The sequence below is a fragment of the Spea bombifrons genome, chromosome 2 (assembly GCF_027358695.1).
Source record: "Spea bombifrons isolate aSpeBom1 chromosome 2, aSpeBom1.2.pri, whole genome shotgun sequence".
In the NCBI taxonomy this organism is placed as follows: Eukaryota; Metazoa; Chordata; class Amphibia; order Anura; family Pelobatidae; genus Spea; species Spea bombifrons.
This window is the reverse complement of record NC_071088.1, coordinates 111147438-111163068: the sequence shown is the minus strand read 5'-3', so window position 1 is coordinate 111163068 and position 15631 is coordinate 111147438. Positions and strand designations below refer to the sequence as shown.

Genomic DNA, 15631 nt, shown 5'->3' with positions numbered 1-15631 from the left:
AAGCATTGTGCCATATCAGCACAACCTTACTATGGCTTCAGATGTCAGAGGTATCACATCATATACCTGCACTCAGCAATAATGAGGGTAGTAGGTGCAAAGATTGGGGGGCAGCTGAGGGTGCTGCCTGTGTTTTACAGCTTAATACACTAAATACACATGTTTATGGTGCTGGTATCTTCAAATTATATATATTAGAAACCCATCATATATGTATACCATCTCAACTTTCTGTCCTCGGGGTCTGTATGAGTTTTATATTGTGCTAATATACTATATATAAAATTATATATTACCCATTAAATCTCTGCACTGTAAATTGGGTAAAGTTATTGATTTGTTGAAACAGTCTTTGAAATGGTGCAGTGAGGAGAAGGGAGAGGACAGGATAATACAAGCTGTGACGTTTTAAACCTAACAAAAGCATATATACATTAACAATTATGAATTAAAATACATATACATGGGAATATATAATAAATGTAACTGTCCAGTTTTATTCCACCAGGCATTATTGAAAAACTGTTGTAATGCCCTAGAGAACATAGTCCAATTGCATTTTTTTTTGTGTGGAGAATATCACATAAGCTTTGAGGAGACTTCTGCGCATGAACCAATAGATCTTTTATCTTCTCACTAGAGAAGAATACAATGCTGCATATAATACAGCACTGGTTTTATGGAATAGGTTGGCAGCAACGATTTGGAGTTCATATTGAATACATTCTACACATGTAGTCATTTGACAATATGAAAAATTGTTCTTTAGCATGCTACCTAAACATCATTCTTTCCATACATCTGTAATGTTGAATTGCTATCGCTATAAAATTCTTGGTACAAAATAATATTTAGAGCGGTAAACAAACCTCTCTATTGCATTGTGCAAGCAAGAGGGAAAGGATTGGGAGTTTATAATATTGTAAACATTCTGGCAGTTTATTACAGTATTAGAATATTTATAGCAGGGCGGTTGAAACTGAGCCAGTCTGAGATATAAAACACATATTTCCATTCTCTTCTGTCAAACAGTTTTTCTGCCTCTGATGACATTGCCAGGGCTATGCCCCAGTTATTTTTAGAGTGACAAACTGTATTGCATAGTTTACGAATGCTGTCAGCTTCCAGCGGCTCTTACAGAGTTTACAAGACCTGGATGAGTAACCTCCAGAGGTATTACTACTAATCTAATTACACGATTTCTCGTCCAATATTTTGTAATTAAAATAATTGTACAGTGTGGCAGTGAGGAGAAATGATTTGGATTTCTATGTTGTGGAGTAGCTCTGAATTCAAGGTCGAAGCCTCAAAATAATGGACAACATTTCTGTATTTCAAAACACTTCAGGAATGGGGGGACTGCCCCAGGCCTAACGCAGGAGCGTCCCTCCAGCTGCCCCCTCCGTACTGCCATACTTCTTCTAAGCGTTGGAAATATGACATCATATCTTGGTGCTCCACCTTTTAAACTACGGAGGCCGTGTTAATGGCCCTTTTGGGGAGATTAGTGATTGCCCAATAACTGGCCCATCGAGCCTCATTGGACGTACCACCTAGGCTGATTTGGCCTAGGCCAGAATATGCTGGTTCATGTTAAAATTATAAAAAAAAACAACATACTTGATGTGTATGTTTTGACATAATTTTTTCAGGAATGTGTTTTGAATACGCTTATCTAACTACAACCTACGCTTAAAACATTGATGTATGAGAAGGCTTTTAGGGCTGTTTAATAAACATATGCATGTTGGAGATAAGATATTTTCTAGATTTTAAACAAATACATGAGCAGAGCTGCGTTAATTGTTGGCTCTATATAAATAAAATAAAATAATAATAATGCTCTAATACTAAAAAGCAATTATACGGATAATAAAGACCTACCTATGTTGCCCATAATTACATTTTTTGTTCTTAATATTCTGTTATGTATCACAGCATCTAATTCTAACAATCTGTGGTAATTAGAGGTGGGCAAACATTCTGTTTATTTTTTAAAAATCGGCAGATTTGAGAAAACAAGTGCTACCCTGTAAAACGCCTGCGGAGACTGTTGAGTTTCTCTGACCATGTCTGTCACTTGTGACCTTGTAGTTGTATTATGGCGCATACATCATCTTAGAAAAAGCGTCTGTGTTCCCATGGGAGCTGAGGGGGACAAAACTTATTTTATGCAGTAAATTTTGATTGAACAGATTCTAACTTTTTGATCAGCTCTAGTGTTAATATTGTTTACTGTACAACCAGGTCAAAAAAAGAATTGTGGTTCTTGGGTTTGTTACACATTACAATGCAATATTCATGTAATCTTTTATTTGGGCCAGGATTGTTACAATTCTTCTTACGGGGTAGCTTTAGATCTTGATTGTATGCCAGCAGACTCTGTAGCACTATTACAATAGGGGGAGATGTTAACGTTAACATAAAGATTACAATAGACAATACTGATACTACTACTGATACAAAGGAGAAGAGGGTTCTATTCTTGCAAGCTTACAGTCTATTGGTTCATAATGAAAGGAACGGTTATGATTTCTAATAGTCTTCCATCTCCTTCTCTTCTGCATAATGTTCCTGGGTAAAACACTCTGCAGAAACATTTGGCTTTGCCCTTAAAGCTTCATGGCTTGTTAAGCTAATTAGTCGGCCATTGCCTACAGACAGAGGCCAGCACACACCTGAACTGTAGGGGATAAAGCACTGGAGACATTAACCCCAGTGGCTGTGAGCCGCATTGTTTCTGATCGCATGTTTATTGTATAATGTCAAACAGAGACATGGGATCTGATCTAGCAGCCTGTTTCTAGAGGGGCACTTGATGGCTTTTAAAGCAAGAGCAGTAGCGAGCAGGATTTAAGGAGTAACGTTAAGTGTAGCATTAATACACACACACATATATATATATATATATACCGGTATATTTTATTTTTTTTCCTAAAAATATACATAGAGTTTATATTCTAAAATACTAGGGGATATGTTTGTTGCGAAACTTGTGTTATATACATACAGTACCAATGATATGCATGTCCACCATATAATTCCATCATTTCCACACATTATTTTTCTCCTCTTTGCAGACTTGTGCCCACTTGTATGAGTCTCGGCAGAGGGTGACGCAGCCTTCAGAGACACGAGATGTTATCGGCCGCTGCTTTGTTTTGAGCGAAGACCTCAGCATCAGCGACGATCTGGATGGTGGAGAGTGGAAATTTTGTGAGGGTCGACCACAAGGCCATGAGATGTTTGGATTCTGCCAGCAAGGGATGTCAGCCGGATTTACTTCAGATAACCATTACATCATGTTCGGGGCCCCAGGAACATACAACTGGAAAGGTAAATTCCAAGATGCCTTTAGGTGCTTAAAAAATGTCAGTACTCCATAGATGACTTAAACATCATCTTATGGATATTAGGCAGCTCAGTGTTTTATTGTAACTTGTTAATTTTTTATACACTGAAAGTGTAGAATTCCCACATTTTGATGTATAGAGCCTAATCTGCCATTATTAGGGGTAACAGAATTTCTTGAATTATGATTTTGGTTTCACTAAGTAGACAAGATCTAGTGTTCTTGTAAAAACATCACAATCCCTTTTAGGTGCAAAATATAGCTGACTTGAACGTGTGGTTATTTAATATCACTTCTCCACCTAGGAAACTTGGCCTAAGAAGCAATGGACATCAGCTAAAGAGGTGATATGTTTTACAGTATCCACAGTCAGAGAAAAACACTTGGAAAGGAAACTCATAACTGGATAGATAAAAGATACACGACCTGTATTATACAGGCGTATATACAAGATATAGTGATACACATAGATTCTTATTAGAAATATTCCATCAACATAAACACAGATACATTATTATTGAACAGAGATACATTACCTTGAATAAAAAAAAGTCAGATGTTTCAGATTGGGAAATTCCCATAAATCCAGCTTCTAAGGATGCTAAATATTTCAACTCTCTATATAAAAATCCTGAGCTGGCCTTGGATAATACATAGTTAAGGCTGTAAGGTGTCTCAAGTAATCTTCCCTCATTAGCTATGCAGGACTAACAAAGTCCTAAGAAGTCCTTCATAATATAATGGTGTTGAAATGACCAGCTCTCCTGCAAACATGTAGTTTAACAAAATACAGCCGAATCATGTTAGCCCCGACTTCATTTGGCAGCCGCGCCTCAAAGTAACTTAATTTTTTAATTAACAATAAAAACCAAAAATAAAACGAGTATTTCAGCTACAACTTTATAATAAAGCCAACCATCACCACCTGGTGGCCAGCATTGGCAATGAAAAAGCTCTGCTCGGATCATATCAATGGGGATTCCATATTTTTTTGGTGCATGCCTGGTGTGTGCAATTTCATATGCAGGCTAAGAAAAATAGCCTTAAATGAAAAAAAAACCTCTCAAGCCAGTGCTTTTCATATGAAAAATATGAAATAATCTTCTATGTTAAAAGAAGCACAGTGTTAACCCTACTGTGTTGAGCCAAACCACATTATTGCTTTGAAATGATGAATTTATTTTTCTTATTTGTAGCATATGTATATGTTGAATAATGGTACCTCTCTTATATAGTTGCTGGGCAACCAGGACATTGTTTCTGGATGTCACTCTTAATTAAAATAATGAACTTAACCTTGAGAGATCTCCAAAGCTGTGTGTCTTAGAGAGATGTCCGCATCGCAGATCTCAGCAATAAACTTCTACACAGAGAGACGACGTTTATAGATTCTCAACTACTCTGCTATTAATGGGATTAAGTTGCTCGCCATCAAATTGCACCTTCTGCCTTAGTAACTTACTTTTGTGAAGAGCGATGTTATGCATTTTACCATACTTCTTGGATGTTTTAGGCTTATACCATTATTGTTATGTCTGTCTAATAGCATTGTAGTTATGTACTTGGGCTGGCGGAATATGTTTTCGGATTTTGTTCAATATGTCTGGGTCCTTGGATCGATCTGACGCTAGCTTTGCCTCTCAGGGGAGCTGCGGGTGGAGCTTTTTAATCAGAGTGCTCTGGATCTGGGCACTTACGATGACGGCCCGTATGAAGTTGCTGGAGAGAACAGCCAGAAACCAGAACTGATACCACTTCCATTCAACAGTTATCTGGGTATGGGGTCATGGCTGGGTGTTGGCAAGAGAGGGGAAGAGACAAGACCTTACCAGGAGCTCAAAATAAAATAAATACTGGCTAATTTAATGGGACTGATGACTGTAATAGGGGTACCTTCACTAAAATGAAACATTTTATCTCAGTTAACTATGCATTGTGTAGGGTCAGTCCTATTTTAGTTTCACATAATGCCTTTTAATTCCTGTGTTCTGCTCCGTGGTCTATCTCATATTCCCTCTCTTTGCTAGCTCCCATGCCATGACACACTTGACCTCTATACTATCTAATTCACTATCTCTTCTCTTTTCTCTTCACCCACTATTTCTATACTTGGGGGATTCACGTTCATGCCACAGGACTCTTGTTTGTCACAAACATTGATAGTTCAGATCCGGATCAGCAGGTGTATAAAACGCTGGAGCCCACAGACAAGGCAGCCAAACTCAGCCACGATGTAGCCCTCAATAGCTATTTAGGTTTGTAAATTGCATTTGTGTGCTGGATACAGCTCCCATCTCCCGCATGTACCCATTGGCGTCTGTTATCTGTGGACCACATGTCATATGCTTCCTTTGTTGCATCTCCGTAAGTTTCCAGGCCATCCTTGCAGTTTGTCTTTTGAATTATATGTCTGCTACGTTTTTGCAAATTAATGATACCCGGAATGACATTTGATTCTTCTGTATGGTGAAAGATGAGTTAAGTCTAGTCAGCTCTTGTAAATTTGTAGAGAGCAATTAGGAAAATACATTATCGTAATTATGTCTCATCATTATTGATCATGGTTTCTTTATAATTATGCAATTTATGTTGCTTTTGTAACTAAGAATAATATCCCATGATGTGAGATATGCAGCAAAATCCTTTAGATTATGGTACTTTTGTTCTGCATTGGACTAAGTGTGATGAGATCTAAGAACAACATCATGTTGCCCAGCCCTGGATAGATAAGCAGAAAAGACACTATGATGGCACCCCCAATGACTTCTGTCTCCTAACATGACTCAGATTCATGGATAAGAGTTTAAAGATCATGGTGCTGATCTGTAGGCCAGTGGGCAATCAGATGGCGAATTCCGATGCATTCAAAGAGAAGAGTCCTGAAAAAGTAACTGAAGCGTGATCTGGGCATAGTCTTGGCTCATTGTGATTTCTTTTTAAGCATGCATTCCCTTCTCTCGTTTGCATCTTTCCACCTAACCCCCTCTGCTACTGCATTTTTTTTCTTTTGTCTAATTACTTTTTTCACCTTGGCAGCACAAAGGTCACTAGATTGTAAAATAAGACTTGGAATCCATCAGAAATGTTATTCCTCCCATAGCACTGACTCTGCTTTGCCTGGTGTAGTGTTACTCAACCTGTGTCATATAATTTTAGAGATTGGTTGTTTACATTACAGGCCACTTAGCCTGGTTTTAAATGGTTTATTTCAGCTCATGATACCAATCAATCTAGTCTAAAAGTCCCATAATGCATGGAAAAGAATGACTGTAAATTTGCAGTTTAAGAGCAGCTGTGGGTTGACTGCTTCTCTTCTTGTCAAATATAATTAACATCCAGGTTGATTATTACACACCTACTTATCCTAGAATGGCGCAGTGCATGTTGCTTCTTCACCTTTGGCACTAGCTGTTCACTATAGGCATTTTGCATATGGTTGCAGATGCTGCTCTTTAAGCCATTATCTCGCTCAATGTGCAGTTTTGCGGGCTGATGGCCCACGCTATCGCCCCAATGGCTTGCTCTTTGGTCCTTGGTCTCGGGCTATTGGCTTCTGTTATGCAATTAACAACCACTTAATATGTAAATAAATATCATCCACCTTTGTAGACTATAGGCATTGTATTTCATAGAGTATACATGTAGAAGAAAACGGGTGAGGATTTTTTATCACGCAGAATATCCTTTTTCCATAATCTGTTGCTTATATTCCTGATACTGACATTTGGTAATATCTTTTGAGTTTGGCCAAGGCAAGAAAGATGTTAGTTTAGCTAATTTATTATCTGAAAACTGGTTAAATCAGTCAATCAATCTTCCCAGAATACCTTTATTGGTTCTGCTAATGCAACATTTTACTTTCCAGTAGACAATAGTTATAAAATTCTTGACAATGCTTTGGACCTTGTTTTGTTGCTTTAAGCATGCACACTTTATCTAACCATCGAGAACCAAATATAAAAAATACACTATATTGAGTATTTCAGGTTTCCTGTTTTAATAAACAATTCATGTTGTTTGTTTTTTACCATGGCGACATATTTTTGGAGCATGCTTCTTTCCTTTGTTTTGCTGAATATTTGGTTGAAGAAGTCTCAAAAAAACAACCAAAAGAAAAAAAAATCCAAAAATATTATTTGCCTTAGAGCTAAGAAAGGTGGATGAAGTAATTTCCAAACTCATATCCATTGTCAGTGTATATCGGTAACAGAAGGCTTCAGCCTGTGCAAGCTAACTTTTATGTATCATCTGTTAACTAACCTCGATGGACAACATGCAACTTACTTGCAACTTGGAACAAGGACCACAGAAGCCTGATAGTAAATGCTAATTTGTCATCTTTAACAACAAGCTTCATTCCATTCCATCACCTCTGCTTCACCTGCTTCCAGCTCAGTGGTCGTGATGAGGGGGAGCTGATCCATGCGTAACACAAGTAGGAAGGTGGACCACCCTAAAGGTGGCAGCACTATAGTGATTGCCACAAAGCTTATGATGGTTTTATTAACAGTTCACTTTCTTCAAGTTAGATATGGGTAAAATCAAACAACAGACAGGGAAGATTAGACTATAGTTCTGTCCTGTAATTATCACAACACCGTTCCTAAAACAAATCATCACAGCCTTCAGGGAAAGAAATGAAAAACATTTGTAAGGCATACTTTAAGCTTAAATTCTACATGCTACAAAAACAAATAGATTACTGTATAGTTTGTGAAAATATGCATAACTACCAGTGTTTAAAAGCAGTCAGGATCTGAGTCACCTACAGGTAATATAGCCATTTAATTGTATGCATGAATACTGTCTATCTCTTTTTAAACGGTAGTGGGGTCTCATGGTGGTCTACATCTTTCCCTGCTTTCATTTTTCCTTAACATCTCCTTCTGTACTTGCTCTGTTCCTATCTGTGTTAAAACTAACTTCAGCTATCGTGAAAGCACTTGCTGACTATTTTATCGCACCTCCTAGGTTTTTCAGTGGACTCAGGGTGGGGAGTGACAGGAAAGGACAGGCTGAGTTTTGTAAGCGGTGCCCCCCGGGCTAATCACACTGGAGCTGTGGTTATCTTACGTAAGGACAGTGGAAGCCAACTAATCCCAGAGGCCACTTTGTGGGGAGAGACCATAGCTTCATCCTTTGGATACTCGGTGGCCATCGAAGACCTGAACAATGATGGGTAAGTTTAGCCAAGCACAATAATGGACCATGCTTTGTGTGTTCATGTTTTTCTTCGGGGAAGCTACTTTGGGTTCTTTTTCTGATAAAGATTAAGATGATTGTCCATAGCAACCTTTATGTGTAGGTTCTGTTCAACAAGCTTACTGATGCATCAGGTGCTGAGAATTTTAAGGCAAAGATAGAAAACATAAAAACTTTTGGAAAAAGATGATCTTAGAAGACAGGTCTGAGATACTTTTTAGCTGTTTGATTTTAAATATTCACAGCTGCTTTTAGTCTGATTTTATATTTACTAAACTATTTGTTTGCAATGACCAGATGTTCCTAGCGCCTTTCAGCTGACTGTCCCCTAACCCCTTTTGAGCAACAGGTAATTTATTTTGGAAAACTAACTTTTGATTGAAATGAGGTAAACTGTATCTATCATAGTGTGACAGTGGCAAGAAAAAGTAAATGAACCCTTTGGGATTACCAGCATTAAGTTGTCTAAAAATACCGTATTGGCCTGAATATAGGCCACACTCCCCCCCCCCCACTTTAGGTCTTTAAGGTGGGGATGCGGCCTACATTCGGGGTGTTGCACGGGGATGTGCAGTTTGTGTCACCAGACGCCCGGGTCATGCAGTTCCGGGCGCCGGGCGGGTGGTTTTGTTCTGTTTTCATTTATCCCTGCTTCGGGAAAGCAGCAGGGTTAGGATCCAGATCCCCCGCAGCGCTGCAGGGGACCTGGATCCTTTTCTCTGCGCGATGACCTCCGCTGCTGGAAATTACACAAAAGTCATAGTTGCCACCTGTATGAATCAAAATAAACTACATCTAGGTATCTGCTTTATGCGCAGCGACAGATGTTGGCAAATATGTTTACATTACTTACATAATAGCATCATGTTTCTGTATTTTGTTTACAAAATGTGTTCAGCTTCTACTGGATGTCACTGCTGTTCATATGAGAACAAACAAGCATGTATCATTGTGGCACGTATCTCTGTCTACTTAGCTTACTCTGGCCCAATGTATATTGGAGCCAAATGCCTGGTGACTAGGGATACGTGTACATGTAAAGGAGGCTCTGGATGTCACCTGACTATTGTAGACATGGATCTAACATGGTTGGGTTATGCATAAAGGTTAGTTCTGGTACAAAGTCTTACTTATCTTACTTACTTTGCATCTACTTTAATTCAGGTGGATGGACTTGCTGGTTGGTGCCCCAAATTTCTTCTCACGTAAAGAAGAAATTGGAGGTGCCGTTTATGTCTACATGAATCAGGCAGGAAAACTGAACAGCTCACCTCCTCTTCGACTGAATGGGACCGATGGCTCCATGTTCGGGATTTCTGTTGGCAGCTTGGGAGACATAAACCAGGATGGTTTCAAAGGTCAATATTTTGATTATTTGTCTAACATATTTGTCAGGATCATGAGAGCACTACTCGCATTGTCTCCAGACAAGAACTGGTGTCACACCACCAGAAACTCTGAAATGAAGGAGTGCAGGGTTGGCATCCGCTCTGCCTCCTGTTCACTCGCTTTTTCTTACCTGGAGGTAGGGGGTTGCATGAGTACCGACAGCTGCAACTCTCATTCCAGTTGAGGAAGTGTTCCCCTCCATGCGCGTGGGCATAAGGTGCATAGCCTTTAAAGTGGACACCTCTGCTTTACCACCTGGCCATGATAGCTAAGACTTTCCATGAAAAGGTAATCTGACCTTTCCTCGCTGCTCAGTTGTAGTGATACCTTGTTCCAGAGAGTGCGTTATTGTTATTCTGACTGACCTTCTGGATTTTTCCCTTGCTTGACCCCACCATTTTGTATCTTGCTGTCAGCACTGACCTTTGTTGGACTATGAGTTTTGGATTACCCTTTGGCATTATGTACCCTACGGGCTCCTCCACCTAGAAATCCTAACAGTATAAAATGAAAATGTGTGCCTTCCCATCTGAGGTTCTGCGGATGAAGAGGGTAACATTGCGAAAGGTTATAGCTATCCTAATGTACAGATGTTGTACTAGTGAGGGAAATATTAGCCTTATAGGCCTTATTTATACCCAGCTCACTACTTGGGTAAGAGTGTCGGAGTGAGGTAGTTCATAGCACATATTCTACTTCATATATATAGAGGTGAGAACGGTATACCAATTGCTGATAAAATGCTGTTTGCCATTGTGAATTTAATAGATTATCTGACTTTAATCAATTGAATTGTTTGACTTTCACAGATGTTGCAGTTGGAGCACCATTTGATGAAAATGGAAAAGTGTATATTTATCATGGGAGCCGAACAGGACTAGTGACCAAACCAGCACAGGTAAAAGCACAAAAGATCTATCTATGACTTAGCAGCGAGAATTTGTATCATGTTCTACACATGTTGTCATTTGTGCATGCCACCTCGTTGATTCTTCCTTATATACAGCTATTGCCTTTTTACATTGTGTTTTCTTTTTTCCGTCAGATACTCCATGGAATAGGTGTTGGAGTGAGGACCTTTGGATATTCCTTTTCTGGTGGGCTGGATATTGATGGGAACGGGTACCCTGATCTTGCTGTTGGCTCTCTTTCTGACACAGTGGTCCTCTACAGGTAAGTTCCTGTAGAGGTAAATTGTTAACTATCTTTAGCTGTGTATACTACACCAGACATTTTATCTACTACAAAGGAATGGGTGTTCTGGGGAATGATCTGAAGGCACTATAGGATTAAGTGATGGTTTGTAGGTTATGGTATGATAGTAGTTTATTGCTTGTCGTTTTTAATTATAATGTTCTTAAAGGAGTATTGTACCTTCTTAGAACCAAACCATTGCAATGTGTTTAAAATCTTCAGGTCTCGCAACGTTATCAGACTTCACAGAGGTGTCACCATTAATCCACAAAATATTGATCTGGAGCAGCAGAACTGCAAGCATGGGTCAGGCATCTGGTGAGTACTGTACAAGCCCATAACCATTTATATGTATCTGTTAAGTTTGGCCACTCGTTCATTACTCTGTTTTCATTTGTAGTTTTACATTTGTTTCCCAGTGTCAGTATCACACTGTTTACCCATCCATATTTTTTTGCAGCGTGGATTTAAGGACATGTTTCAGTTATAACGCTGAACCCACCAACTACAATCCCATAATCAGTAAGTAAAAATTCCTACCCAGATCATGAGGTTTGTACAATTTATATAAGTAATGCTGTGCCATATTTATCCCTCCTCATCTTACCCAGTCTCTCTAATCTACTCTTGTCCCTGCACTAGCTCATATCTTTAACCTCTCCCTGTCTACTGGATCTGTCCTCCTTCAAACATGCTACCATTACTCCTATCTTGAAAAAGCTCTCCCTGGATCTGACTCACCTGTCCAACTACCGTCCCATCTATCTTCTTCATCCCAAGATTCTTGAATGAATTGTATACACCCACTTAACTAAGTTTGTTAACTCACACTCTTTACTTGAGCTTTTTCACCTGGATTCCACTCTAAACATTCTATTGAGACTGCCCTTACTAAAGTTACTGATGACCTACTAACTGCTAAATCTAAGGGCCATTACTCCATGCTAATCCTACTGGACTTTTCTGCTATATCAAGATAATGTAAGATGTTTTGCTGCTTGTAGTGGACTCTGTAATAGGTAGTTTGTGTTCTAGATTAAAAACAAACTGTTTTTTTGAAACATTCTCTTAATCAGGATATATTGACTCACAGGCAGAATTTGGGGAGCAGACAGAAGTATTAGACCACATTGCAGAAGTAATATAAAAAGCTAAATTTACATTCTTAGTGGTAGAGAAAATTTCATATGTGTCACGCAACAGCTGGATAAGAGACATGTCAGGTAGGACTCAAGGGTTCAACAAGTCAGGGTTCCGGAAAACAGGTCGAGAAGCAAAGCCGAGGTCAAACACAAAGGACTGAATATCAAAACGCACTCTGAGGACTAGCACTAGGCATAGACGACCATCAGAAGGCAAGGATCCTTCAGACTGAAGTGTTTATATAGGAACCGGAAGTGCAGATTCACATTTGCCGCCAAAACAGTACGAACGTCACTTCCGGTATCAGGATTTGCAGCCATCCTGAGTGTGGAGTAATCTCCCATCATATAGACCTGTAGCTTGGGCGAGTGCCTAAGCAGGTTGCCACGCAGAATGATGTCTCTCCTGCGCGGCTCTTCAGAGGACTGCAGCGGTGGACGAGAAGTGGAGGGGGGGTCTCCCTCTCCTCCATTGTGGCAGCTGCAGCGGTAGTTGTGCAGTGAAGGGAGGTCTCGCTCTCCTCCGTGGCGGCTGCTCTTGTGGCGGTAGTTGAGCGATGGAGGGGGAGTGGAGAGATTTATTAGTGGAGAGATTTATTAAAATAAAATAAAAGAGAGGTGTTTCTCTGCATTATCCCTTTTGTGAATGGATATAATCAATCTTTGTTGTGTGTGAATTTCTTACTGATCGTTCATATCGCAGAATACCTAAAACTTTTAAATCAGTTTTAGGTAGTCTAATTGGTCTACTCTCTCTTTATCAACTCAAAGCTCTTTATTTCTGAGGTGTTGCATGCGGGGAAATGTGAAGAACTTAAGACTCATTAGGACTAACAAAGAAAAATAGAATTTTAGGGCATATAAGAACCATTGGTCCATGTAGTTTGCCAATTTTTCACTACACTACACTTTCACACCTTATCCATTTAATATCCTTCTCCTTTTAAATAGTTTTTACATATCATTAGCATGTTCCTGTCTAAATGGATACTATACAACAAATATACATTTGATATAACTTACTGTTAATTCAAACTTTATATTTCAAAGTTAAAACATGTAAAATGTTTAAGAAATAAATGTATATTTTCAAAGCCATCTTTCTATATACATATAATGGGGCCTGGGACAAGCTTGCCCCCTACCCATTATACCTGTGTGCAGTCAGCTGTACAGACATTTTCGCAAATGCTTCTGCCTTCACAGTCTGGGGGCCGCCCGCCTGCTGCGAGCTAGTAAATGACACCAAATTCCGGCATAAATAAGTCTGTGCCAGAGGATGCTACAGAATGTGACAGCTGTTGAGGAACCAAAGAGACAGCTAACATGTGCCTGGGCACAAGGAAGCTGCGCCTTTTGCCCCATGTTAAATATAGTGCTGTATGATTTGCCACCCCATTAATCTCTCCAATCTATTCATCCTCTCCTACTCTTTTACTTGTATTCTGTGATCTTTTCCAGCATCACGTCCCCAATTCAGTAGGCTATATAATATTGTTGTATTTATACACATATTGGTTCTTTCACATAATATTTTTGTAATCTCATTTTCTCATCTCAGCTTTAAGGTGTGTTTTTGAAGTGGAAGCAGCCAGAAGACAACAAGGAAAGTCAAGCCGAGTAGTTTTCCTAAAAAGGCCATCCAGTGACCCAGAATACAGGTTTACTAACATGCTGGAGCTTCCCCGGCAGTCATCCACTCAATGTTTTCATGTCACGTTCCAGCTACAGGTGACCAAAATAATCAGGGTTTCATAGACTTCTCAGGAAAAAAAATGTTTTGTGTTTGTGTTTTAAAATATTGATTCATGCTTACAAAACAGTGGTTTTAAATTGTCACTGGTAAAGGAATAATTCATTTCATAAATGTTTTAAAATACAGAGTATTTCTGGTCTTATAAAAAGAGATATTGTAGGTTAGGCAATCAATTAGGTAACATATTTTCTCAAGACTTTGTATAGTCATCAGGGGCCATTGGCCTGTCCTTCCCAATCTCCTTTGTAGTTGGAAAGTGGTAGGACAATCAGTCCATTCTCTTTATAAAAGCAATGACCTTGGTAGCCTTCTACTAAACAAAGACCATGTCTGAATAGATCATCTTCTGCAGTAAATGGAAAAACATTTCATAAACTCACAAAAACTAGCAAAGAAAAATCTTTCATTTCTCTATGGTATATATCTATGGTATGCTATTATCAGGAGTAGGCACCAACATCGCTCATGGTGGACATTTACTGGGGTCTGTGGTGGACAATTTAATGAAGTTGTATGGACCTCCACAAACCCTGCCACGGAAACTGGTGTCCTTGTACTGACACTCTGTCTATCCCTGGCTATGGATATTCTGTAGGCTAGACCAAATTGGCATATTCTGCCCTTAAGTGTCCTGTGTAATAACAGGGGTAAGTTTATCTGACTAGCTTTTCCAGGCCTACCCATGAGAAACAGCTCAAGCAGCCAGTGCTGAAGCTGTGAATTCCTAAACTCCTGGCCTGGCGGCGACCCACAAGACATGGAGTTTGACACCTCTGGTTTCAGAACCTCTGGATTGAACAAAACCAAATGGGGTAGCCATGATCATCAACATTTCTTTATTGGTGCATGCTTAAGGGTCTTCATTGTGTATGAGCTTATTTCAAAATGCCTAATTGATTACTTACTTCCAGAGCAATGTTATTTGTAATGTAGCAAGCGACACACTGACATGCTCAGACCTAGAATTAAAAAAGACTCAAAGGTGCTATCCCTTATCCTCTGCTAAAGGTATTTCTGTAATAAATTGCAACATCAGAAACACTCCTGTATTGCTACATGGCCTAATCATTCCGTACTTTAATCATGTAAAATGCTGCCCTTTTTTCATGGAAATCTTAATTACAAGTACATCCACTGTTAGGTTGCTTCTTAAAATGAAAAACATTTATATTAAAATATATAATTATAATTTATTATAAAATAATTATTAAACCTTTCTGTGTTCAGTTAGTTTTTTTGTCTAAGTGGAAGTAGGTCTTCAACAAGACTAATACAATTAATTAAGGGAAGTGTGTAAGCATCAGCAGTCGATCTGTGATTTGCACAACAGGTGGGCATTATGCCTTAGCAAAATTAAATGTTCTTTTGGCATGCAGTGAGTAGCATAAGAAAATACTATCTTTAGTTGTTGTGAGCTAAGAGCTAGAAAAAAATAGACCCGGGTTGGCATTTACCCTTCATACATAGCAGCAACTATTTTATAAACAAAGTACTTAATACAGCGATGGTACACTGCTATGCAAGAAAGATAACCACAATTTTTAAGTGTTAATAGTACCGCAAAGTAGAAACTAAATACTGTATGGCGACCTAGTA

General features: G+C 39.0%; 1 protein-coding gene across 4 annotated transcripts in view; it reads left to right on the top strand.

Annotated features, from left to right (window-relative positions):
- ITGA7 (integrin subunit alpha 7) overlaps positions 1-15631 on the top strand; it is a 63954-nt gene that overhangs the window by 35154 nt on the left and 13169 nt on the right. For 3 of the 4 annotated variants that reach the window (XM_053455600.1, XM_053455602.1, XM_053455603.1), the window contains exons 4-12: positions 3081-3336; positions 4997-5128; positions 8324-8531; positions 9719-9912; positions 10753-10841; positions 10989-11116; positions 11360-11455; positions 11598-11659; positions 13841-14010. In XM_053455600.1, coding sequence (XP_053311575.1) covers positions 3081-3336; positions 4997-5128; positions 8324-8531; positions 9719-9912; positions 10753-10841; positions 10989-11116; positions 11360-11455; positions 11598-11659; positions 13841-14010 — 1335 coding nt within the window. Of the gene's footprint in view, positions 1-3080; positions 3337-4996; positions 5129-5487; positions 5608-8323; positions 8532-9718; positions 9913-10752; positions 10842-10988; positions 11117-11359; positions 11456-11597; positions 11660-13840; positions 14011-15631 lie in introns of all 4 variants that reach the window. The other variant, XM_053455601.1, reaches the window with a different exon arrangement.